This window comes from Enhydra lutris, unplaced genomic scaffold, assembly GCF_002288905.1.
Source record: "Enhydra lutris kenyoni isolate GAN:26980312 unplaced genomic scaffold, ASM228890v2 scaffoldscaffold48, whole genome shotgun sequence".
Classification (NCBI taxonomy): Eukaryota; Metazoa; Chordata; class Mammalia; order Carnivora; family Mustelidae; genus Enhydra; species Enhydra lutris.
In genome coordinates, this window is record NW_019154132.1 from 15,508,093 (window position 1) to 15,532,763 (window position 24,671).

The following is a 24,671-nucleotide window of genomic DNA, read 5'->3' on the forward strand; positions in this document are numbered from 1 at the left end:
CCTAATGTTCATAACATTAGCTGTAGATTGGGAACGCCCCACCCCAAGCGTCTTGTACTCTCTTGATGTGTCTCCAGAAGTTCACGGTCAGTATTTGACGATGTCACAAGGTTTACAACGCATTGTCTGCACTGTACAAAAGTAAAACATCACCACTCACAGGAAATGCCTGAAAAAGTTACAGGTACTTCCTGGCTTTCTCGTCTTTTCTGAGTAGTCTGCCAGGAGCATGAACTACTCTCACTATAAAATAAAATCACATAAACTGCCCATTAACGAAGATGAAACCATTTTACATGTTCCAGAGTTTGAGAGACAGGGCGTTGCATCTTCTCCATCCCTTTCTCTGCTCCTCAAACCAGCAGTTTAGGAAACAAGACACTCTTCTTTGAAGGGAGGCCAGGATCAGATTAAACCACTCCTGGTTTTACAAGTCTAATATGTCCGGTGAGAGCTCTCAGCTCGCACTCAACACATTCTAACCCACTTGTGCCCCACGAAACATTGCTTAGGAGAATAATCAGCTTGAATGATGTGTGGAAGCAAAAAGGACGGTGTTTGAGGCAACCACAGAATGTTCTTCCCTCCCTGCTCCCACGAAGGAAGGTGGAGAGGTAAGGAGAAGGGCCTTTCCTTTGACCCAGAGCAGGGTGTCTGCAGGGGGTGGGCAGGGCTGAGAGAGAAATGAGCAGGGACAGGTATCCCGCCCACCGGATCAGATCTTCAGCCAGCGGGATCAGACCTTGCGCTCAACCAGAAGAAAAATTTTGCAGCCAGTCAACCATCACATCACATCCTTCAGTTATTACCTAGTGTTCTGTGTTGAGCCCTAGTCGAGGAGACAGAAAACTAACTGTAAGTGCTTTGGGTGTGTTTGGACAGCAAGGACTCAACTGGCTTAACCTGCTCTACCCCTTAGTTATGGTTTCTGTTTAAAATTCTACCTTTGTGCAGCTGATCCTTCTGCTTTGCTGGTTAATTTTAATCCTTTAAGAGGGGATAGCTAATTGTCAGCGAAAGAAGGCAGAGGCAGATAAAATGTAACACCTCTCAGGCTTGTTCCAAACTGCATCAGTTACAGCTCTGGTTCCGATCGATACAGTTGCGACACCCAGGCCTGGGTGTTCAGAGTCTCCGATTTTGCAGTTAGACCCAGCTGGGGCTTGAAACTGGCTCCAGATGTTTAGTAGCATTACCAGATGGTGGGATCCTCTTAGGAAGTAATTCTGTGGGCTTTCTATTCCCTAACCAGGTCTTTGAACATAATGTGTTTCTCACCCCCAGCAAACTCAGCCTTCCCATTCCCTAACTAACCAGTCTCTATGTCTACTCTAGGAAGAAATTAGGAGAGGAAGACAGGGACCAGAGAGAGGAGAAGGAGAGGGAGATTATGGTCTCCTATTTTCCATATATGCTAGTAGAAGCCAATATTATTTTTCTTCTCAGTCATCAGGATTTCTCCCACCTCCTCAAGGGTCACGTTCATATTTTTAGCCTTGTTTTGTTTTATTTTAAGAAACCTGTCTCCTCAGGACACCTGGGTGGCTCAATCATTAAGCATCTGCTTCAGCTCAGGTGATGATCCCAGGGTCCTAAGATCTGGTCCCACGTCAGGCTCCCTGCTCAGTGGGGAGTCAGCTTCTTCCTCTCCCTCTGCCCTCCCCCCCATCTTGTTCTCTCTTTCTCTCTCTCAAATAAATAAATAAAGATCTTTTAAAAAATCCATCTCCTGCTTAGGCTTATCTGGTGATTCTTTTTTATTTATTTTTTATTGAAGTATAATTAGCATAAAGTGTTATAGTAGTTTCGGGTGTATAATATAATGATTCAACAATTCTATGCATTACTCAGTGCTCATCATGATAAATGTGCTCTTAATCCCCTTTATCTGTTTCACCCATCCCTCCACCCACCTGCCCAGTGATTCTTAATTTCAAAAACAATTGCAATCTTTATCAACCATCCCATAGGAGGAGCATAATCTGGGTTTGGATTAGACACATCCCTGCCAAGACCAAAAATATAAATTATTTTTAAAGTGGTTCCTCAACAAAACAAGTGTTTGGTTTTGGTCGTGGCTTGTTTTGCCATTTTTATGTTCGTTTTCAGCCACCCAATATCTCTCCCTTTCTATTCATTTCCATGCCTTGTCCCCATTGATTTTATGAGCTACCAAAAGTTGTGCCCTCGATTCCCTTTTGCCTACGTTAGCCAACTTTTGGTTAGCTGGCTTTGGGTTAGCCAGCTTAGTTGTTCACAAACAAAAATATTAACCCATATGCCTGGGTCTCATCTTGGCTCTCATCTCTTCCTCCTGTCCTAAATTTGCTAGTGCTTAAGCATAGATTAGGTAGCAGTGATCCAAATTTTGTCTTCCCAGATAAATTTTCCAAGCAGTAGACCGGATTTAAGGGAAGGAGAAACAGGAGCTGATATGAGAGGAGAATATTTCAGCAGTAGGATATGACGAGGTATATTTGTAAGACACAAAGAAAGCTGTGAGTGCATAAGTCCTCACTTACCCCCAGTGTCCCACAGGGGGTAAGGACTTTGAGTACTTACAATTTTACCCATAGTTGGCTTTAGTGAAAAACTGCGCCCAATGCCCTGCTTATTTGTTCAGCAATAAAAGCCACTGGGATGGAGATCACTGAGATTCAGGAAAAGGGGTAAGACCAGAAGCCATTGGCAAGCAGTAGCCGAGCTGACATCATAGATCTCTTTCTTGCAAATATGGGGTCATTCAAATGCTGTCAGGAACATATCTCTGCTGCTCTTCCCCGCAGTACTGGGGGGCTGTGGGGGGGAGAGCAGAGCAGATATTGTGGTTTTCATTTTACCGTTGAAAACACTGAATTTCAGAGGGAGGAAATGGGTTTTCCAAGGGTCCAAGGCTAAAACCCACATCTTCTCATTTCTCCTATAAAGAAACCAAAGAGGAAGGCTAACTGGTGTACTGGCAAAAAGGAACAAGTAGTAAATGAATGAGGAGTAGTAGGCTTTGAATTATTAGTAGCCATCACTGAGGTTCCCCTCTGTTAGGTTCTGAGATAAGTCCCTAACCTTCAAGACAGGGATAACAGGGGCGCCTGGGTGGCTCAGTGGGTTAAACCTTCTGCCTTTGGCTCGGGTCATGATCTCGGGGTCCTGGGATGGAGCCCCACGTCGGGCTCTCTGCTCAGCAGGGAGCCTGCTTCCCTCTCTCTTTGCCTGCCTCTCTGTCTACCTGTGATCTCTGTCTGTCAAATAAATGGGTAAAATCTTAAAAAAAAAAAAAAAAAAAAAAAGACAGGGATAACATCTGGTTGCCGAGAAGGGCCTGGGAGCACAGCAAGGGCTCAATTAACGTTTAATGAATGAATGACGCACGAGATAGGATGCACCACACCAGAGAGGGCCTTAGGGCCCTGCAAGGCGTTCTGGTTCCGCACAACCAGTAAACAGAAGCCTCCGGAGAGGATCTATACAAAAGCTCTGGACCAAGCTCCCCGGCTCAGCGGTCAACGGCACAAACTTTTATACTCAGATTTTGTTTTTCAGCTGACGAGGTCCAAAATGAGGAGCAACCGTCCCTCCTTCCAACCACCCGCTGTGGCAAACCCCCGGGGAAAAGAGTTTGCAGTGGGCTTGGGGGCGGCTCCCTGGGCTCTCCGCGTGCGCCTCTCCCGAAGAGCTTTCTCGGAGCGATCCCAGGCTTGCCGGAGACCCGCGGCGGCTCCGAGGCGCGGAGTCACTGTCAGGTCCAGCCCGACCGAGCGCGCCCCCGCCTCGGAGCCCCGGGCTGCCGCTGGCTCGGAGCAGCGTCGCCCAGCGGGCAGAGGCGGCGGGCGCGTTCCGGAGCCGCCCTGCTCCCGCAGCCTACCGCGTCCGCAGGCGGCCCCCTCGCGGGGCGGCGGGGAGAACTCGGCGGGCGCTGGCAGGTCGGGCCGCGGCGGAGCCGGCGCCGCTATTGGCTGGCCGGGCGGCGGCGGAGGGGCGGGGCCGCCGTGATTGGCGGGGGCCCCAGCCGGAGGGGGCGGGGCCACTATATCAGAGGAGCCCCTGTCGCGCCGCAGGCAGTCGGGCTGCTGGAGTGCGGCGCCGCGGCAGAGACCCGGGCAGCGGGTGGGCGGGCGGGCTGGCGAGGGGGTGGCGGGGAGGACGGCGCGGGGGGCCGCGGGGCGCGGGGCAGCGGACTGCGGCGCTGCAGCCTCCCGAGGGCCAGCCTCGCCGAGCCCGGGGCTGGGTCTGAGCGGTGGCGAGGCGGCAGCCCCGCGCACACCAAAGAGGAGGCGGCTGTGGCGGCAGCGGCGGCCCCAGCCATGCTGTGCTATGTGACGAGGCCGGACGCGGTGCTGATGGAGGTGGAGGTGGAGGCGAAAGCCAACGGCGAGGACTGCCTCAACCAGGTGACGACGGGGGGCCAGGCGGGGGTGGGGGTCGGCTGGTCCCCCGAGGCCGAGGGGCCTCGCGGCGGCGCCAGACTCCGGGGAGCGCGGCTAGCCGGGGGGCGGGCGGCGCTGCGGCGGCGGCCGCGGGGAGCGCGTCCCGGGCGCTCGGCCCGCGCCCCCTCCTCCGCGCGGCCGTGGGGGCACGCGGTCCCTGCAGGCTGCGAGCGCGTGGGGGGGGTGCCGAGGACGCGCGCGGCGGGCCTGCCACCCTGCCCCGCCCCAAACCCCGCACTTTCCCGGAAGAAGGCGGCCCAGCACACCTGCCGCAGGTGTGTGCATGATGCCGCCTGTCGGGTCCCCTTGGGGTCTGGCAGCGCCAGCTGAGCCCTGAGATGAAGTGGCTGCTGGCGGTCTCAGGTCCCTCGGGTTGCTTGGCAGACAAGCGGGGTCCTCTTCTCTTGCTGCTTTTCAAATGGACCGTTCACCTGCACCTTCCCGTTTGCGGGGCTCGAGAGGACCGTGGGTTTTGGTCATGCACTCCGCTGACTTTAAAGCACGCATTCCCTTAGGAGTCGAGAAGAGTGGTTCGAAACAGTGCATGTTGGTAGGACAGACAGCAAATTTAATCTCAAGTGGAAAGCTGTGCCCTCACACCCCCTAGACCTGAGATGTTTGCAAAACCTCTTGTAACAAGCTTAGCTGACACTTGTGGCGTGTTTCCTCAATGTGTTTGTTTTTTTGGAGTCCAGATGGTTAAAATTGTCCAGATAATCTGCCAGATCAGCTGTGCAGATTGTGCTGGTGGAGGAAATTCCAGTGATTGGAATAAGAGGGAAAATACCCTGTAGATTCCCTTCCTCAGCCTTTCTGGAAGGTTGCTTTTGAGGACATCTTTTTCTCTACTGCAGAGGACAGTGTCCTGGGTGATAAAGGAAGCACAAGCCTCTCCATTGGTTTAGCAACACTGGGATCCTAGAACTTTGTTCTTACAGCTTAAAACAGGCATCGTAACACCTTTGTTGAACTTTGTTGAAAAGCAGGCAGGAATCTTAGACCCAGATGGTGTCCTTGGGTTTGCTTGGACTCCATGGACCATCTCCTCATCCTTGTTGCCTTCATTTTTGTTCTAGGTGTGCAGGCGGTTGGGGATTATAGAAGTTGATTATTTTGGACTGCAATTTACGGGTAGCAAAGGTGAAAGTTTATGGCTAAATCTGAGAAATCGGATCTCCCAGCAGATGGATGGGCTAGCCCCTTACCGGCTTAAACTGAGAGTCAAGTTCTTCGTGGAGCCTCATCTCATCTTACAGGAGCAGACTAGGTAAAGTGACACCGAAATAAACCAATGTCAGATAGACCTTTGATTCCATTTAGAAAGGGCCGTTGCCCTTCCCCAGCGATGTTCACAGGCAAATGGTTTGCTACAGAGTGAGCTGGTTCGTAACTGAGAAGTTTTCCACGGCCTAGCCCTTCTGCTGAGGTGAACAGTGAGCTGCCCAGTTGGCCTGCAGCGCATTTTCTAGCTCTTGAGGTTTTTCTTGTCTTGTAAACAATGAGGCAGCAGGGTTGAATACTTACAGACACTCGGGATCAGTGCCACAACGCAGAAAAAAAAAAAAAAAAAAGGTTAAAACCCTAACTGACTTCCTGATAGCGGCATATAATGCCCGATAGTAACCTCTGCCTCAGCCGTGTTACTACAGGTCACTGTAGACCGTTCTAACAGAAAGCAGGAAACAGTTCCTCTTGGGTTACTTAAACTTAGTCAACTTCTGCCTAGTGTCAGATTACAATACGCAGCAAAGCGCTCTGTCTGACTCAGAGCAGAATTGTAGAAGTTTTTAAGTTTCTTGTATACTTGGTAAGAGAACTTTGTAAGGCTGGTGTAATCGAACTCCAACCTATAGATAAATAACACATGATTGTTGAGGTTGTTGAATTCATCTCTTTACTTCTAGAAAACCACCAGCCGTGGTAGACAACCGGAGCATGTTGTTTCCTTTTTCAAACAGAAAATTCTTTCTCCCCTGGACTGACTAATACTTCTCAAGGATGAGCCAAATTAAGAAACTGGCGTTCAGTATTTATTGCTGAAATGTAAGAGATCTAAATCATAGCGGCATGGTACAAAAAAAAGAACGAAAAAAAAGAAAACGACTTTTAAAAATAACAAACTTTGGATCTGAATTCTAATATTTTTTCATAATCCTTTGGTTTGGAAATTTGCCATGCACGTGAAAAACGTGAGCGTGACAATCTCGAGTAAAGATAAGTGAGCAAAATCCTTTAAGAGTGTTAGCATGTCATTTTTTTTTTTTTGTCCTCTGCTGAAGGACCGATAGAAACATATTTTGAAATACTGTTCATTTGAATTTGAAATGTCTCCTTTACCTTGTTACAGAACTTTATTAACGGGTAAGGGAAATGTTCAGTTTGTCTCTGGGCAAGCTAGTATATTGCATTCTTAGTGTTCCTGAAAATGTCTTGCAAAATATTCACATAATTGAATGTTTAAGATTGTTTTAGCTGTTTATATTAATCAGAATAGGTGCTGTTTGTTTGCTGGTTTGTTTTTTAACTTAGAGCTGATTCATGAAAGTTTCCACTCTGCACTTCAGTGTGATAACTTGGGAGTTGAGTAAGAGAAAAGGATGTGTGCGCGCGCGCGCGCGCACACACACACACACACACACACACACACACTACAACATATTGGAATTTTCATTGCGTAGTTTTGCAATCCTTTGCAGATCTCTGGATGCAAATCTATTTTGATGTTACAGCTTTATTTTTTAAATCTGCAGAAGCTTTGAGGACCAACTACATCTCATTTAAACAATGGCTGCAGTCATAATAGCATGATCCAATGGTGTTATGAATGATTATAGACTTTAAAGTTTGCCACTGGATGGTCTTTACCTGTGCTTTCTGCAAATGAGTTAATAACCATTATTAAGTCCATTTTATTCATGCAAGAAAAAGAGATATTCTGTGAGTTAGAAATTTCCTACTTTGTTGACTCAGTTGACTTTAACTCTTGAGATTCATGCCGAATAGCACTCAGAGAATATATACCTAGTTACCTAGGTAATTTTTGACTCTAGTTCCTTTTGAAATCTTATCAAAAAGTTAGCGTGACCTAAGCATTTGATTTGCTTTTAAAATATTGGTGAATTTTACTGTTTTTTCATGGGGTTGTCCAAAATACAGAATTTGAAGAAAATGCCACCTAAAGCATAGAGCATTCTGCTTTAGTAACTAAAGAGATTGTAATTAACATTTGTACCTTTTTATTAGGATCATAAGTTGTGCTGGATCCAGTATAGTTACAATTAGCCTTGTTTTTATGTGCATGTAACTCTGGAGCAAAAATACTGATTTTCTCTCACGTCATGTCAGTCAGATAAAGCTAGTTGGTAAACTTTTTGATGTTTAATAATTCGTTATAAAATATTTATATGAACTCCTGTGAAAATAAAGTAGATCGGTTTACATGGTTTGTAAACCCAGCTCTGCCAGTCCAGTTATGAGCTGTGATTTTCTACCATCTCAAAGTCAAGTCAGGAGGGGACATTTAGTATACTGAAAGTGTCTGGATAGTTTATTAAATGGTTCTGAGCTATCCTGGCCAAATTGGTCTCTGTGGAGAATTAAAGTAACCTACTCACGGTAGAGCTGGTCGAAGTGGGGGCAGTGAATGTATTAGTTTGCATCAGATTAAGGAGGCAGCCAAAGAAGGGCAAACAGGAAGGCCTGTTGGTAAGAGGAGAGTAGTTGGGAGGGGAGAGGGGCAGCAGTGCTGCATTCTAGGTACAGCTCTGCCCCCAACTACCAGAGTGTCCAGACTTCCAAGACTGAGCCAACCCTGAGCTGCTTCTCAAGTTGAGAGCCCAGGAAGAGTTTGTCTCTAAAAATCCTTTCTAGCAGTAATTTTTTTTTCTTTGCTTCTGATTCCTGTCTATCTTATTTTCCTCAATGTTTTCCTAAATAGATTTTTCTGAAGACACCCCCCCCCAAAAATGAAGGAAGAGAAACCATATCAAGTGTCTGCTTAGATTGATACAGTTAATCTGGTCTCTGATTTGGCCCAATTTTAGATTTGGTTCTTTACCCAGATTATTATGTTTGGCTTTGAAGGTGGTGGCAGGTTTGAGGGGGGAGGGGTGTCTGGAAAGTAACCAGAGAGTCTGGTTCAGACTCAGCTGGTCATTTCAGAGGCAGAGACAAGCAGGTATATTCCGCAGATGTTTGCCATGCTGTGCATTAAAACTAAAAGTGAAACTAATGTATTCTGGAGGTAGATCTGAAATAATAATGATCTTTGAAATTCTTGCCTTTTAAAGTCTCAGTTATTCACAGCAATTGAGACCAGATTTTGTCAACATTTTCAAAGCCAGAGATTTGAGAATTACATGCTTCCTCTTCAGAGATGGTGATTATACTGCCCACTGCCAATAAAATCTTTGTTTCTCCTGACTTTGCTACATTTTAGCAGAGTTCTGTGATCTTTGCTAGGGGCCCTCCCACACGTCCTTAAGACTCATCAACACCTGAATTCTCTTTCCCAGAAATCAGCCTCAGTACAAGGGTTCCATGAGTCCTGAACTACATGTTGGAGAAATGCTGTAATCCTGAACGTTGAATTTCATCAAGATTTCAGCCGTGCGAGCAAGTGGTGCTGAGTTTGACTCCACTTGTTAAATCCCTCTGTCCTCCATTGCTCCTTGGGAAAGCCTTTGCTGGGTCTGCCCAGGAGATTGCCCTGTCCCAAGACATCATGTAGCTTTCCTTTATAGCATCTAATGAGCGTATAACACTACCATTTACTTATGTGACAATTTGTTTATTGTCAGCTACTCTAATAATTTAAATTCCATGAAGCAGGGGGCTGATCAACATTGTATCCCCAGAGTCTACCAGGTGTCTGGTGCATAAACATTTCTTGAATCCATGAATTAAGAAATTAGAAATAAAAATGGGGTTAACAGATATTAATAATATAAATTTTCTTACAGCTAGTGAAACATTTACCAGTTTGCTTCTATAAACTGAAAAGTTTGAGACAATCTAAAAGAAATCTCACCATTAAAAAATGTTTTGTAGTGATTACTGTCTGTTAAGAATTTTCTCTGTGCTCGGCATTCTTTTGCTTCCTTCCTTCACTCTTTCTACCCCACCCCAAGCCTTTTGTTTACTGTGGCTATTAGTTCTCATCTAAAATGAACTACCACTCGCCTAGACCTTTTATGAAATTCAGATAGTTTTCGAGCAAGAGGCTCTCTTAATCTAATTTTTAGCCAGTTTGTAGGTTCGAAGTACTTACTGAACCATGTGTCCCCTTTCTCCCAGCAAAAAATCACTTGGATGTCAAAATCCAGGGAAGATGGCCTCATTGAATCCACAAAGCAAGTGCCAAATGCAACCATGGGTAGAGTCTGCCTTCAGCTGAGGTCATGATTCTTGAGTCTCCAGATCGAGTCCCACATTGGGCTCCCCGCCTGGTGGAGAGTCTGCTTCTCCCTCTGACCCGCCCTGCTCTGGTGCTTTCTCTCTCTCTCTCTCTCTCTCTCTCTCTCTCTCAAATAAATAAATAAATAAAATCTTTTTAAAAAGGTGTTCAAACCAAATCATATAGATCCTAGCCAGGACCTGTAATCATATACAAAATTTTTCAGTACGTTGTCACTGTTGGTAAAGGCTGCTTAGCATAATTTACCTTTGTGGGGTTCAGAGTGGGTATGTTCTGTAGATACTGTTGCAGCAATATTTATCTGCTGTAAAGGTGTCACTGTGTTTTTCATATCAACTCTATGCCAAAGAGTAGAATGACACATTCCTTTTCTTTTCTTTTTTTTTTGTATGACCAAGGACAAAACAGGCTCCAGGAAAGAAAAACAGACTTTGCTACTGTTTTCAGAAAGTATTTAGATTTCTGAATTCTAATTTAACTATTAAGTCTTTCTTTTTGCGCAGAGTATAGGATGTTTATAGGACTATATATTTATTTTAGCCACAGATCTCCCGTCTGGACACGTTCAAGTATCTTTATGAATTTCTCATACTTGTATATATGTATGAAGTTTCCAAAGAACATTAAGAAATTGATTTTTTATGTAACCAAAATGAACTTTTAATTTTAAATCTGTCATTTGAACTAAAAGTGGACTATTTAGTTGGCACATAGGGTCAGACTCGGTGCCCAGTGACGCACAGCTCTAGGCGAATGAGGTCCTCTCTCAGTCATGCCCCACTGTAGCCTGTTTCTAGAACTCTCCTGGATCTAACAGCACTCCCCATGATCCAGACCATTGGGAAAGATCTTGTAGGGAACACATTTAAACTGCAGGATGGCCTGGGTTGTTCTTTGCCTGGGTCAGGTATCTGTTGTGAGTTAGTAATCCTATTTTTTCCAAGTGCAGATCTCATGCTTCTGGTAATCACTTCTGAGATAGGAGGTTTCCCTTCCCTTTCTGCCCTACCACCCCCCCCCCCAACCCTGTGTCTTTTAACTGCTTTGGAATCTGAGGAAGAACAAATTTGTTCCATGGTTCCCATTTTCGGCTTTGAGAAGGATTTCCTTAAGCTGAATAGAGACCTGACTTGGTCATTATTTGGTCCTGACAGCTTCTCAATCACAAGCCTTCCATGGAGTGTAGTAGATTTGATAGTTCATTTTAAGATAGGTAGCTATTCATTTGAATTCTGAACCATGACCAAAAGGATTCCCACTACTGTTATTTACTGAGCCTCTTACTATAAATATTTTCTAACATGTAGATAAGTTGAAGATTTTTACAGTGAACAGCCAATATCCTGATCTAAATTCTACTATTATAGTTTAATCAGCTTAATACACTTGCTTTATCACAAGTTTGTTTTTTGACGTTTTTCAGACTAAGTTGTGGGTAAGTATACTTCCCCCTAAAGACTTCAGTATGCATATCCTTAAGTAGAACTCTGCATTTGTCTACAGTTCTTTTTTTTCCCTTTTGATAAGATATTTACATAGGACAAAATGTGTAAATCCTAATTATACCATTTGATGAGGTTTGACAAATGGATATGTCTGCTTAAACAAAATCCTTATTGAGATTTAGAACATTAGCACCACTCCAGAAAGTTCCCTCATGCCCTTCCGAAGTCGGTCTCCACCCTCCTTCCCCACTCCTGCCCCCCCACTGCACAACACAGGGTTGTGTGTTTTCCCAGCATGGGGTAGTTATGTCTGTCCTGCTTCACACAGATGGGATCTTGTACTACGTGCTTTTTTGTGTCTGGCGTCTTTTGTTCATTTTAATTTTTTAGAGATTCATCTTATTGTTAACATATATATCAGTGGCTGTTGCTTGCTAGGTAGCAGTCCATCGTGTGAATAGGCTTCTGTCGATCCGTACTTGTGCTGGGGAACACCTGTTTTCCAGCTATTCCCAGTAAAGCTGCTGTGGTCAAGTACAATCTCTTTTGTAGACATATATTTCATTTCTCTTGAGGAAATACCTCAGAATGGGGTAGCTGGGTCACAGAGGAGGTGATCATTTAGTTTTGTCAGTAACTACCAGCCCTTTCCCCAAAGTGTCCCACTCTGTCCTCCCACTGAGAGTCTCTGAGTCCTCCACATCCCTGCCAGGCTCGGGGCCAGAGGGGCGGGGGGCGGCGGTAGGGGGCGGTTGGTCATTGATAGGTCTCTTTTAATTAATAATGTTAAATACTTTATTCATGTGCTTATTGGCCTTTCCTATATATTCTTTTGTGAAGTATCTATACTCGTCATTTACCCATTTTTAATGAATTGTTGCCTTTGTTTTTGATCCATGCAGATTCTGCTATCTACCAGTTCTCTGTCAGAGACGTGTTTTGTAAACGTATTTTCTCCTGTGGCTTTCCCAGTTTCTTTTCTTTTTTTTTTTTTTTTTAAGTTTTTTTATTTATTGGGGTGCCTGGGTGGCTCAGTCATTAAGCGTCTGTCTTCAACTCAGGTCATGATCCCGGGGTCCTGGGATCAAGGCCCATATAGGGCTCCCTGCTCAGCAGGAAGTCTGTTTCTCCCTCTCCCACTTTCCCTACTTGTGGTCCCTCTCTCGCTGTGTCTCTCTCTGTCGAATAAATTAAAAAAAAATTTTTTTTTATTTACTGAGAGAGAGCACAAGCAGGGGGAGGGCCAGAGACAGAGGGAGAAGCAGGCTTCTTGCTGAGCAGGGAGCCCCATGTGGGACCGTTCCCAGGACCCTGAGATCATGACCTGAGCTGCAGGCAGACACTTAACCAACTAAGCCACCCAGACGCCCCTTGCCTGTTTTCTTAATCCCTTTTGATGAGTAGAAATTTTTAATTTTGGTAAAGTCTGATTTATCCGTTTTTCTCTTTTCTGATTCTTACTGTGTCCTGAGACACCTTTGCCTACCGCCCAAGTGATGGAGATACCCTCTCATGTGTCTAAGAGTTGTTGTGGTTTTAGCTTTTACATTGAAGCCTAGGATCCGTCATGAACTGATTTTTATTTCAGTGGAATTTAAGACACGAAACAAAAAATGTATAGTAATTCTTTTTTTTTTTTTTTTAATTTGATGGTTTTTAAATATAGCTCGGCAGTTGGAGCTTGGTTTAAAATAAACCCGTGTGGTGAACCGGCTCACTGACCTGAGGCAGGCACGCGGGGGAGCTCAGAGGGGGTCTGACTGGGTGAGAGACACACCGGCATCCCTGGCCAGGGTCAGTCAGGTCTGGGGGAGAAACACTGTTCAGTTGTTGGCATTGGAGAGTTTTTAAAAATCACTTCTTAGCCATTTTAAAGATGCTTTAGGCTTGTTACTCCAGTGTTGAGTCTAACAGCAAATGTGAATATAGTTGATTTACATTTGTGTCACAGAAAGTTCTTCAAAATGACGTCACCGGGAAGCTACCAGATGGCAGTGATTGAGTACAACCTCCCCTGTGATGGGCAGGTCAGCGACCCCTGTCGGTTTGCCAGAAAGTTCTGCTTTGATTATTAGGTGATTTCTTTATGAGACAAGCCGGTGTTCAGAGGACAGTTCTCTGCTCACAGTTCTTAAATGAACTCACCTTATTCCTTAAAGCTATGGAAAGGCATTAATTTTTAAAGTAGAAGAAATTTGAAGGACTTTGAAACAAAAATGTCTTAAGGATATGTGACTTTTTTTAATTAGAATATGGTATATCCTTAATATTTACTCCATTTTTTAAAATCTTCCATAATGACACAGCAGGGGTGAATTCATTTGTACCCGTGATGCAAAGACCTGAGTGAGCCAGAATGTTTCGCTTTGAGCCTCCAGACCGATCCGCATATTGATGGAATCCATTTGCTTAATGACTGAGTAAAACCTGAGGAATCACACAGCCAGAAGAATGTTTAGAAAATTCAGCTTGAGCTTTTGTCTGCAGGACATATTCACAGATATTTGCTTAAGACAAAGAATTTTTTTTTCCCAAAGACTTTCTTTCTGTTTGTGATTCTAGCACATAGCCTAAAGCCAATGAGAGATGTCAACCACTTTTGATCTTTAGTTAAAAATAATTTTCACTGGGGTGCCTGGGTGGCTCGGTCAGTTAAGCAACAGCCTTTGGCTCAGGTCATGGTCCCAAGGTCCTGGGGTTGAGCCTCGCATCGGGCTCCCTGCTCGGTGGGAAGCCTGCTTCTCCCTCTGCCCCTCCCCTCTGCTGGTGCGCTCTCTCTTTCTCTCTCTACTCTCTCTCAAGTAAATAAAATCCTAAACAGTTTCATTGCAGGTGTGACTTCTTTGCTTACATCTGCTTATTTTGATATGATTGGAAACCTTTCGCCCATTTTACAAAAGGGGAAGGCGGGGGGCTAGTCCATGAACTAGATAGTTACAGAGCAAATGGTTCAAGAGAAAAATAATAGGAAAAAAAAGCGTTTGATTCAAAATCACCCTGCGAACACTTGAGCCATCACTGGATTCCTTGTTGGAAAATGTCTCCGAGCTGTGCCACCGTCCCTGTTGGGAAGAGGTCATGAGAATCTGCTGATGGCTCACCGCAGCTGGTGACCCTTGTGGTCATTGCTTCCTTGTCTTGTTCTCCTCAAGAGCATCAGCGTGTCCCCCAAAAACCAGTTTGAGGAGTTATCACAATAGGGCATCATTCCTTCATGCTAAAGGCCCACCTGTTCCACGTAAAAAGGATCTATCAGATCGGTTCACCCTGTGACCCCAGGGTAGGGCTTGGCACAGAGGCAATGAATGACAAATATTTGTTGACTTCAAATGAAAAGATTCCCTGATAGCCATGAAACTGCAGAATACAGGAAGGGCCCTATCAGAAAGTTCACCTAGCGGGGAAGGGGAGGACTGTTCTACTTACAGGTATGCACTGCCGTCCAGCCTAGAAGGGGGTACGTAGAAAAGGCCAGTTGTCCTTCTGCTGCTCCCCTTTTGAAATGCTGACCCACAGGCTGAGAAAAGAGCTGCATGTGGTCTCAGACCCCCGACCACCTGTTCGTATTCTGTTCCTACTCCTTTGCCTTTGACTCCGGCAGCTGCCTCTCTAGGAGCGGGCGTGGGTAGTTCAGAAAGAGAACTTGGATCGATTTTGAGACTCTTGGAGGTGAAACGTCACTCATGCAACAGAGAACTAGTCTCTAGGTTAATATAAAGAAGTTAAAAGATACCTGAGCAGTATTTACATGGAGAAGACTTGGTTTGTGGTGATGCCCTTACACTCGTTCAGCCTGTAATTTCTTCTTTACTATCACCATGTGTTCAGAGTTTTGTGTCCAACTGTTGGCCCTCCCGTGAGGACAGAGACAGGGATACGTCCCCCAAGATGAAATTTACTGAACAGCCATCGAGAAAGCCTTGGACAGCTGAAGCAGTGTTGTACCACCACGATCGCATGGGAGTGCGAGCCCTCACTGCTCGGATAGCTATTTTAAAACAAGCTATTTCTGTGGTTATTTCTTTGCCCCAGTAGGGACCCCCTTCTCAGTTGAGTGGTGTCAAAAATACTTTAACAGATGTTTGGGTTAATAAAAATCGTGCTTATCTTCTTTCCATGCTCTTAGGCATTCTTACCGTGATTTCGTCATTGGGGCTTTGAATCCAGAAAAACCTGCAGTATTTGTCAGAGTCTGATAACTTTAAATATTTCTTTATCTTTCTAGAACACACAAAATGTTGAACTTAAACATCTCTTAAAGGAAGATTAGTGGTTCTTGTCTGCCTGATGTTATGAGACTGTCCATAGGGCCCCTCCCCCTTGTACTTCTAGTCCAGCTTCTCTCTGCTTTTCTTATATTGCTCATGTGTCCCTTCTACCTAGGATGTCAGACATAGGACTAGTATATAAATAAAAGCATTGTTGATGGGGCACCTGGGTGGCTTAGTGGGTTAAAGCCTCTGCCTTCAGCTCAGGTCATGATTGCAGGGTCCTGAGATTGAGTCCCGCATCGGGTTCTCTGCTCCGCAGGGAGCCTGCTTCTTCCTCTCTCTCTGCCTGCCTCTCTGCCTCCTTGTGATCTCTGTCAAATAAGTAAATAAATAAATAAATAAATAAAAACTAAAAAAAAAAAAAAAAAGCACTGTTGAGGACTGGAATCAGGGTATCCAGTGCATGCGGGAAGCTGGGCGTATGAGCTGTATTCAGAGCAGTGTCGGAGATTTACTGCTGGTCGTAACTCATTTGTTAGTGGGAGGAATATTGTGGTATTTAAGCAAGTTTGAAAAGCTATAACAAGTCATCAAAGGAAGGTTATACCCGTACGTTTGCCACAGTCAAATTTTATAACCTAGGCTGGTCTGACTGTAGCGGTTTTAGATACTCTGTTGGGAATCTTGGGCAGTCTGGATTAACGGGCAACGTAGGTGGCATTTCCTGGGAGTTTCTAAGTCTGACACACCTTATAGGAAACGTAGCATGTAATATTGTATGCAGTTAGGACAGGCACAAATGGAATGGAACTTGAGGTCGGCAGACGATGTGGGCTTTTATATCCATTCACAAGGTTCTCTGGTGCTCGAGACACTTGAGAAGTCAGCTACTGTGCAGCTAACTGTAAAAGTTAATTTCAAATACTGTGATAGAGAAATAAACAGTTTGCACATGATATGGATGAAAGAGTATCTCAGTGAGGGGACAGGAAAAATGCCCCTCAGGACATAGGGAGCAGCCAAGACCAGAGACACGAGGACATGAACATGCTAGTTCTTTCCAGGAAAAGAACTTGTCCCTTTCTGGGGGCATAGTTGGTGGAGGGAATGATGGGACATGTGGCTGAACGTTGGGGGCCAGACCCACAGAACCCGGATTCATGCCAATAGCATGCTTCCTTGGCAAACAGATGGGATCCCTTGAAGAGTTTTTGAGCTGACAAATGGCAGACTTGTCCCAGAAGCAAGTAGCTTGGAAGGTGGATTGGCAGAGTCTAAAGAGATCGGCTTGGGGGAGACTGTAAATTCTCAGTTGAGAGACACAAGTAGGACATAGGAGGTAATAATAGGGAGACTACAACTGACTTTAAAGAGTTTGCAGAGATAGAAAGTAGGTAGAAACAAAACAAAATGTCAAAAGTGGGTCTATGGGTAAAATAACAAATAAGCCTCAGGTTTCCACTGGGAGAAAAAGTGGGTTTGGGAAGGAAGGCGGTGAGTCTGGTTTTGAACAAAGTGAAATTAGGATCCTGAATATCCCAAGTGGAGGTGTCTATATTTGACATTTGAATATCATTTGAATATCATGCTTAGAGAAGTTGGGGCAAACTAGAGATTTGAGGGTCATTTGAATAAAGGTGAGGAGCTAAGATATCAAGTCCACATCGAGATCAAGTTTTTCTCAAGATAATTTCTTTAAAATTTTTTTTAATTGAATGCAGAAACTTGTGTGAAGTTATTTTATATTTGATAACTTGAATGTTGCTGGATTTGTCTTAATTAGATTTATTTTTGTCTCGGTTATACATTTTATTCTAGAGAAACTTAAGTTCTTACACTTATGTTGCCTTAATACTCATGATTTTGAAAACAAAAACAAAAACAAAAACGGCTCTTTAGTGGCAAGCATTTTCAGGGTAGCTTTTTAAATTACTGTGTTTTCCTTACCTAAAACGGTTTATGAAGTTGCTAAGCAGGTTAAGCTTGATATCAAGCTCGTCCCCGGGATAACCTCCTTCTCGCATGGCTCTGCAGGCATATCTTCTTCTTGCACATCAAGGAGACCCTTCTGGCCGGCCACCTCCAGTGCTCCCCGGAGCAGGCAGTGGAACTCAGCGCCCTCCTGGCCCAGACCAAGTTCGGAGACTACAATCAGAACACGGCCAAGTACAGCTACGAGGAACTGTGTGCGAAGGAGCTCTCCAGCGCCACCTTGAACAGGTGAGGCTGCCCTGGGGCAACTGTGTTCATACAGCTAGTGAATTTATCCGTATTTCCTGGAGAAAATGGATCTACGGTCTCTATACGGATAATTTGTAAGGCTGAGACTAGACCATTGCCCAATTTAGCCAGTTATTTTCCAAAGATTCTTAGCCTTTTCTTTGAGAAATTTACAGATACCAAACATAATCCCACCTAAATCAATGCCCTTTTATAAAATGCTATGGAAGAGGAATTTTTAAAATCTCTTGACCTCTGAAGGATACAGATTTCTTCAAAAGTCTATCACGTATGTTGGTATTTTCTTCGTCCCGGCAAGGATTAAACCAAGAGACCTAACGTGTCTTAGTTACCTATTCCTGGGGAATAAGTTACCCCAAACTTAGGGAATTACAGCAACAAACAGTATCTCTCCCTACTGTGGGTCAGAAATCTGGCTGTGGCCCAGCTGGGTTCTCCACAATCTTTCATGAGGCAAACTGTTGGTGGAGTTCATTGTCATCCAAAGGCTCAACCAAAAGAGGGATCCCCTTCCAGGCTGACTCACGTGGTGTGTTGGCAGGGCCTTCCTCCCTTACCACACAGGCCTCTCCGGGGCGCTGTTTCATAACATGGTAGCTGGCTTCCCCCAGGACAAGCCATCAGTCAGAGCAAGAGGGAACACCCAAGACCGAAGTCAAGTCCTTTTAGAACTTAATCTCAGAAGTGAGTGACATCCCATCACTTCTGCTATGTTCTGTGCATTAGAAGTGAGTTGTGAATCCAGCCAGCTGTTAACACAGCTGGTACACAACACTCGGGTGAAGGGACGTGTACAAGGGTGTGACTCTCGGGAGGTAGGGATCTTGAAGGACTGTGTTAGAGGCTGTCTGCCACCACAGATAGAATAAATCCTGCAGTCTTCAGTTGCAGATGATCTCATCAGTCCCTTAAATGAAACTTACAAAGTAAGTGTAGACACCTGTGTGAGTTCCTATATGCAAAATTTCTTAACGTATATTTCTAGAGATTTTCCATAATTCTTCCAGTTCACCCCATCCGGCATCCCCACTTGCTTTTTCTACTGAATATTGGACACTTGGGATCTGGAGTGGTGCCTCAGAAGTGTTTTACAGTGAATTTGCTAAATAAATGAAATGCCGATGCTACATTGCTTTGAGTTTTTGACATCCGCGTGATTCACTAGTGAAAATGATACTGATTTCTCTCTAAAGTCCACATCAGTTCATCTCTCCATATCTCTCTGCCCTTTTGGTGTCCAACAGCATTGTTGCGAAGCATAAAGAGTTGGAGGGGACCAGCCAGGCTTCAGCCGAATACCAGGTGTTGCAGATTGTGTCAGCAATGGAAAACTATGGCATCGAGTGGCATTCCGTGAGGGACAGCGAGGGCCAGAAGCTCCTCATTGGTGTTGGACCTGAAGGAATCTCAATTTGCAAAGACGACTTCTGCCCAATTAATAGGTAACCTACGTCTTACATTTTTATTGAGCCCAAAGCATGCATATCCCTTTATAGCTCTGCATAGGAAAATAGATCAAACCAGAAAGGGATTTGCTAGACACTTACCTTTTAGGAATCAGATGTTTCATTTTGGGCATGGATATTAATTTTATTCAGGCCTTGACAACCATTTAATTATTTTTTATTTCATTTATTTTTTTTAAAGATTTTGTTTGAGAGGGAGAAAGAGAGCGTGCATGAGCTGGGGGAGGGGCAGAGGCAGAGAGAGACGCAGATGCCCCTCTGAGCGGGAACCCTGACCTGGGGCTCCATCCCAGGACCCTGGGATCACGACCTGAGCCGAAGGCAGACGCTTCCCCGACTGAGCCCCCCAGGGGTCCCTACATTATTTTTAAACTATGAACTCAAGTGTACTGATATGGCAGAGTTAATATTTTTCAAAAAAGTTCACTGCTGTTAAAGTCTCCTTCCCACCTACACACACACACAGCTCACTGCAGCACTTCTCTCCACACCGTTCTCCCACGCCTTTCTGAGCAGGGAGTGCGGCGGCTACTCCGGCCCCATACCAAGCGTCTGCTTGCCCCGCTGGGTCCCGAGCACAGCCCGTGACAGATCTCCCCTCCAGGGCCGGCTCACTTTTCTCTTCCCGGGTTTTCAGGATCGCTTACCCTGTGGTGCAGATGGCCACCCAGTCGGGAAAGAACGTGTACTTGACCGTCACCAAGGAGTCTGGGAACAGCGTGGTGCTCTTGTTCAAGATGATCAGCACCAGGGCGGCCAGCGGGCTCTACCGAGCAATAACGGAGACCCACGCTTTCTACAGGCACGTAGCGCCCTGTGCCCCACAACCTTAGCGTCGGTCCGCAGCTCCGGGTTTTCAGGTGACAACAAGGTCCCTGTGGTTTCTGGTACCATTGTGTCCGTGGATCTTGTGCAAGCGGAAATCCACCGCTTTCGAACATTGGTCCTGCTCTGCTGTAGCACGGGGGTCCTTATCAATGTGGTCCCGCTCTCCCCACAGCACGTGCGTGGGAACGAGCTGCACACACACACCCCTGCTTCTCTGACCTTATTCCCTCACGGCGCCTCCTCGTTGGGCCTGACCCACAGCTGCTTTGCTCTTCCCCAGCAGGGTGACCTAAGTCGTCTCTGTGGGAGAGTGGCTACCGCCCCCCCACCAATTGCTCAGCGCCCAGAAAGGATTTTCTAGCCACACTAGCGATACCCTCATTTCAGAAGGTGCTTTATTTATTTATTTATTTTTTTTTTTAAGATTTTATTTATTTATTTGACAGATAGAGATCACAAGTAGGCAGAGAGGCAGGCAGAGAGAGAGAAGAGGAAGCAGGCTCCCTGCTGAGCAGAGAGCCTGATGCGGGGCTCGATCCCAGGACCCTGGGACCATGACCTGAGCCGAAGGCAGAGGCCTCAACCCACTGAGCCACCCAGGCGCCCCTCGGAAGGTGCTTTAAAGCAGACTTGTGATTTGACCCAAATATGTGAGAAATTAAGGCTGAGAAATTTAATTGCAATCTTAACCTTTTTTCTGTTAAGATAGACATAAAAATTTTGGAGCAGAATGGAAAATTGGGAATTTTTAGCATAAAGTCAGGAAAGAAGAACATGTCCTTTTTATCTTGCCATGAGCTGTTTTTGACTGGAGCTCCTGTCCCCGGAGGTGGAGGCGCACGCTCACTGTCCTCTCCATTGACGGCTGCTTTATCCCAGGTCCTCTGGGGACACTGGAGAAACAGAGAGGTAGAATCATTGAAATGTTTAACACACATAACCCTGGAAGAATTTACTTTTGGGCATGCAGTAAAGAATACAAATGTCTACTGACATGAATATTCTTAGGTATGGTAGCACCGGAGGGTCCGAATCATGGGAATGCCCGGGCTTACGGTACTGAAGCGGACGTTCCGTCTGTCCCTGCAGGTGTGACACGGTGACCAGTGCCGTCATGATGCAGTACAGCCGAGACCTGAAGGGCCACTTGGCCTCTCTGTTTCTGAATGAAAATATTAACCTTGGCAAGAAGTACGTCTTCGATATTAAAAGAACGTCAAAGGAGGTGTATGACCACGCCAGGAGGGCTCTGTACAATGCCGGCGTTGTGGACCTCGTGTCGAGAAGCGAGCACAGCCCTCCCAGCTCCCCGCTTAAGTCCTCGGAGAGCAGCCTGAACTGCGCCAGCTGTGAGGGCCTCAGCTGCCAGCAGACCAGGGCGCTCCAGGAGAAGCTGCGCAAGCTGAAGGAGGCCATGCTGTGCATGGTGTGCTGTGAGGAGGAGATCAACTCGGCCTTCTGCCCCTGCGGCCACACCGTGTGCTGTGAAGGCTGCGCCGCCCAGCTGCAGGTGAGGGGTGCTCGGCGGCCGCCCCTCCCCCTTCTCATGGTCAGTGAGCGCCTGCCGGGTGCCGGGTGCGACCGGAATGCCCAGCCCCACCTGCACCCCGGGATGGGGGCTTCCCTTGTGGGGACTTCAAAGGCACTGCTCTTGGGAAACACCCTGGATCAGCGCACTGTCTCCAACAGTGTAATTGCTCTAAATCGTAGACCCTTTCTAGGTTCTGGAAACGAGGCTCAGACTCACAAGGTAACATCTCGTGAGCTGGTGAGCCGGAGGCTAGGACCATTGCTCCCCGCTTCCTGACACTGAGGAGCAGTGTCTTTATGATTTACTTAAAATATTGGAAAAGAACACTGAGAAGTGGTAGGTAGAGCTCACTTTCTGTTCCACGGAGGGACTGCCGGCCGTGGTGACCGGTCATTACCTTCCTCTTACTGCCGCATGTACCTCCAGGGCGTCCTGGATCGGCTCTTAGGTGGCAAGTCAAACCAATTTTAATATTAATACAATCAACAAAAGCAACTCACCTGTTTTCCTTTTTCGCACCTTACACTTTCCGCTTACAGTAATTTTTTCAGCATGTTGTCATTTCTAAGAACTGGTTGCTAAATGTCGCTGTGGTTTTATTTTCAGATTAGCCCCAAACACTATCTAGTCCTTCAAAAGCTGCTAATTTCGGAACTATTTTTATGGTTATATACTGAGCTGGCAGGACGCCTTTGTCCTTCCTGAGAGTAGATAATGAGTTAATAACAAGGAGTTTCTTCTCCAGGAACAGTAGGTCAAGGACTTGCCTTTCCCCACCTCCCCCCACATGGTTGGACCCTCAGGCCTAATGCTCCCCTGTGGCTGAGGGAGGGCCATGCTTGCTGAGAAGCCAGCTGGGGATGTGAAGCTGTGACATGGGATTCAGAACAGAGCCAAGTTCATGGGCCACATGGCATCAGCCCAGCCGCCCTGGCCTGGGTCAGCCCCCTTAGCCAGGGACACCTGGACTCTGGAAGGGTCTCAGCTCTCCTGCATCCCACTGCCAGAGGGTTGCACTCTGCCCTTGCAGGGAACACAGCCTCACCACACTTTAAGAATTCCGTGCTAATCACTTTACTCATCGTGCCTGGGTTAGAATGGGACGAAAAACCTAATTATTTGCCTGCGGTTTGTACTTTTTCATAATATTTTGAACCCCTAGTAAGGTATAGACTTTCAAACCTGTTAGAAAGCAAAGATATCAGGGCACCTAGGTGGCTCAGTTGGTTTAGCATCTGCCTTTGGCTCGGGTCACAGTCCAGGGTCCTGGGATCGAACCCCACATCGGGCTCCCTGCCTAGTAGGGAGCCTGCTTCTCCCTCTGCCCTTCCCCCTGCTCATGCATGCTCTCTCTCTCTCTCTCTCTCTCTCTCTGTATCAAATAAATAAATAAAATCTTTAAAAAAGAGAGAGAGACCACAAAGATCTCTACCCCTTTAGATCTAGAAATTGTCACGGCCACAAGTTACATAGCAGACTGACTAGAGTAGGTGCCGCTCGTGAGCCCTGAACACACATCCTTGGAGGCGTCCTAACGAGTGCCGTGGCCTTCTCTTTTGCAGTCGTGTCCGGTCTGCAGGTCGCGGGTGGAGCACGTGCAGCACGTCTATCTGCCGACCCACACCAGTCTGCTCAACCTGACCGTGATCTGACGGGTTGTGCCCTTCACGGGACGTGCCACGTTTCCATGGACCGCACTGCTACTTAACTACACAAATGATGGATCATGGAGAAAACAAAAAGCCCGACACGCCCATCTGCCATGCAACATTTTAAAAAGGAAGAAAAGGACAAATAGAGTTTTCCTCCCCGCCAAAACATACCACGTGTAGAGTCCGCGCCGGCGGTGGTGGGGCCGGGAAGAGTTCTGGACACAGACACGTTCCCGGACTCACTCTTCTCATGATCCAGTTAGAGGAATAAGTAGGATCTGTGATGTCCGTTAAGTGGCAGCAGAGCCAAAAAGTGGGTACCTTTTAGGAAAGGATGTTGTGAAGTCTCCTGATGTATCCCGAGGTAAGTTTCCTACGTGGCAGCAAATTTTGTAAGAATTCGTTTTAAGAATTTACTTGGTTCTTTTTGTACGGTCGTGGAGCTCTGAACATTTTAATAGGAAACTTTTCTTAAAGAAACTGTCATTTTAATGTCATTTCTGTTTTGTAACTTGCTCAAGAACGACTGGAAGGCAAACATGTCAGAGAGTCCGTTCTGTGACTTTCAAAACGTTGACGGCCAGGTTGTCAGACGTAAACCGGTCTGGCTAGTGGAAGACAGAGAGCTCAGTATGCACGGCTTCCTTTCCCCCTCCCTGCCCTCTTTCCCCCAAGTCTTTCGAGTATAAAATGCTACCAGTCTGGTTATAAGATTTCTGTGGAGCAGTCCGCACTCCTTGGACTCTCGAGTTGGTGGGATATTTTTTTGAAGTTGAAAAGGGGACACATGTTCCTCGGGAAGCAGAGAATTGCCTGCAGAGATGAAGCCTCACGATGTAGAACCCGGGGGGGGGGTCCCCACTTCTCCCAAAACCTCCACTACAGCTTCATCCCCTGGGGTTGCTTTTGCTCAAGCCATCAAGCCTTTTATAGCCTTATCGTAGGTATCTTAGATTATCGTATGCTTTTTTTTTTGGTAGTAAATGCTTAAGTATTAACTTCCAGTGGTCCCCTCTCTAGGTCTTTGAGGGGTTTTGAATTTCTTTGTTTCTACATTCTTAGTCACATTTTCCACTCCCACTGGGGCATTTTGGACGCTGGTCAGCTTGTGGGTTTTCTAGGACGTCGGGACACCTAGATGACCTTATTGGGTGCAATACTAGCTCAGTGAAAGCTAGAAGCCTACACTGTCACTTTACTGAGATTTCCGAGTATACTTTTCATATTGCCTTAATGTAGCAGTAATGTGTTTATGCATTTGTTTCTTTGCACAGACATTTTGTCAAATATTAAAACTCTACTTTTTTATGGCACATATTAGCATATAAGCCTTTATTCCAAGAGGTATTTATTTTTTCACTTGTAAAAAAAAAATAATGTTTCCACATAAAGAATTCTGTTATATCCTAAAGGACTTCTGTCTTTTGTATTCAGGATAATAAAGACTTTAAAGCAGA

The 24,671-nt window shown here is 45.9% G+C and overlaps 1 protein-coding gene across 1 annotated transcript; it reads left to right on the plus strand.

Annotated features, from left to right (window-relative positions):
* Nucleotides 1-4,200: 4,200 nt before the first annotated feature.
* LOC111156737 (myosin regulatory light chain interacting protein) lies at nucleotides 4,201-24,671 on the plus strand. The gene is made up of 7 exons (XM_022517792.1): nucleotides 4,201-4,388; nucleotides 5,501-5,691; nucleotides 17,531-17,716; nucleotides 18,982-19,179; nucleotides 19,841-20,005; nucleotides 21,121-21,541; nucleotides 23,125-24,671. Exons 1-7 carry the CDS (start codon nucleotides 4,302-4,304, stop codon nucleotides 23,212-23,214), a joined length of 1,338 nt encoding a protein of 445 aa, XP_022373500.1. The 5' UTR covers nucleotides 4,201-4,301; the 3' UTR covers nucleotides 23,215-24,671.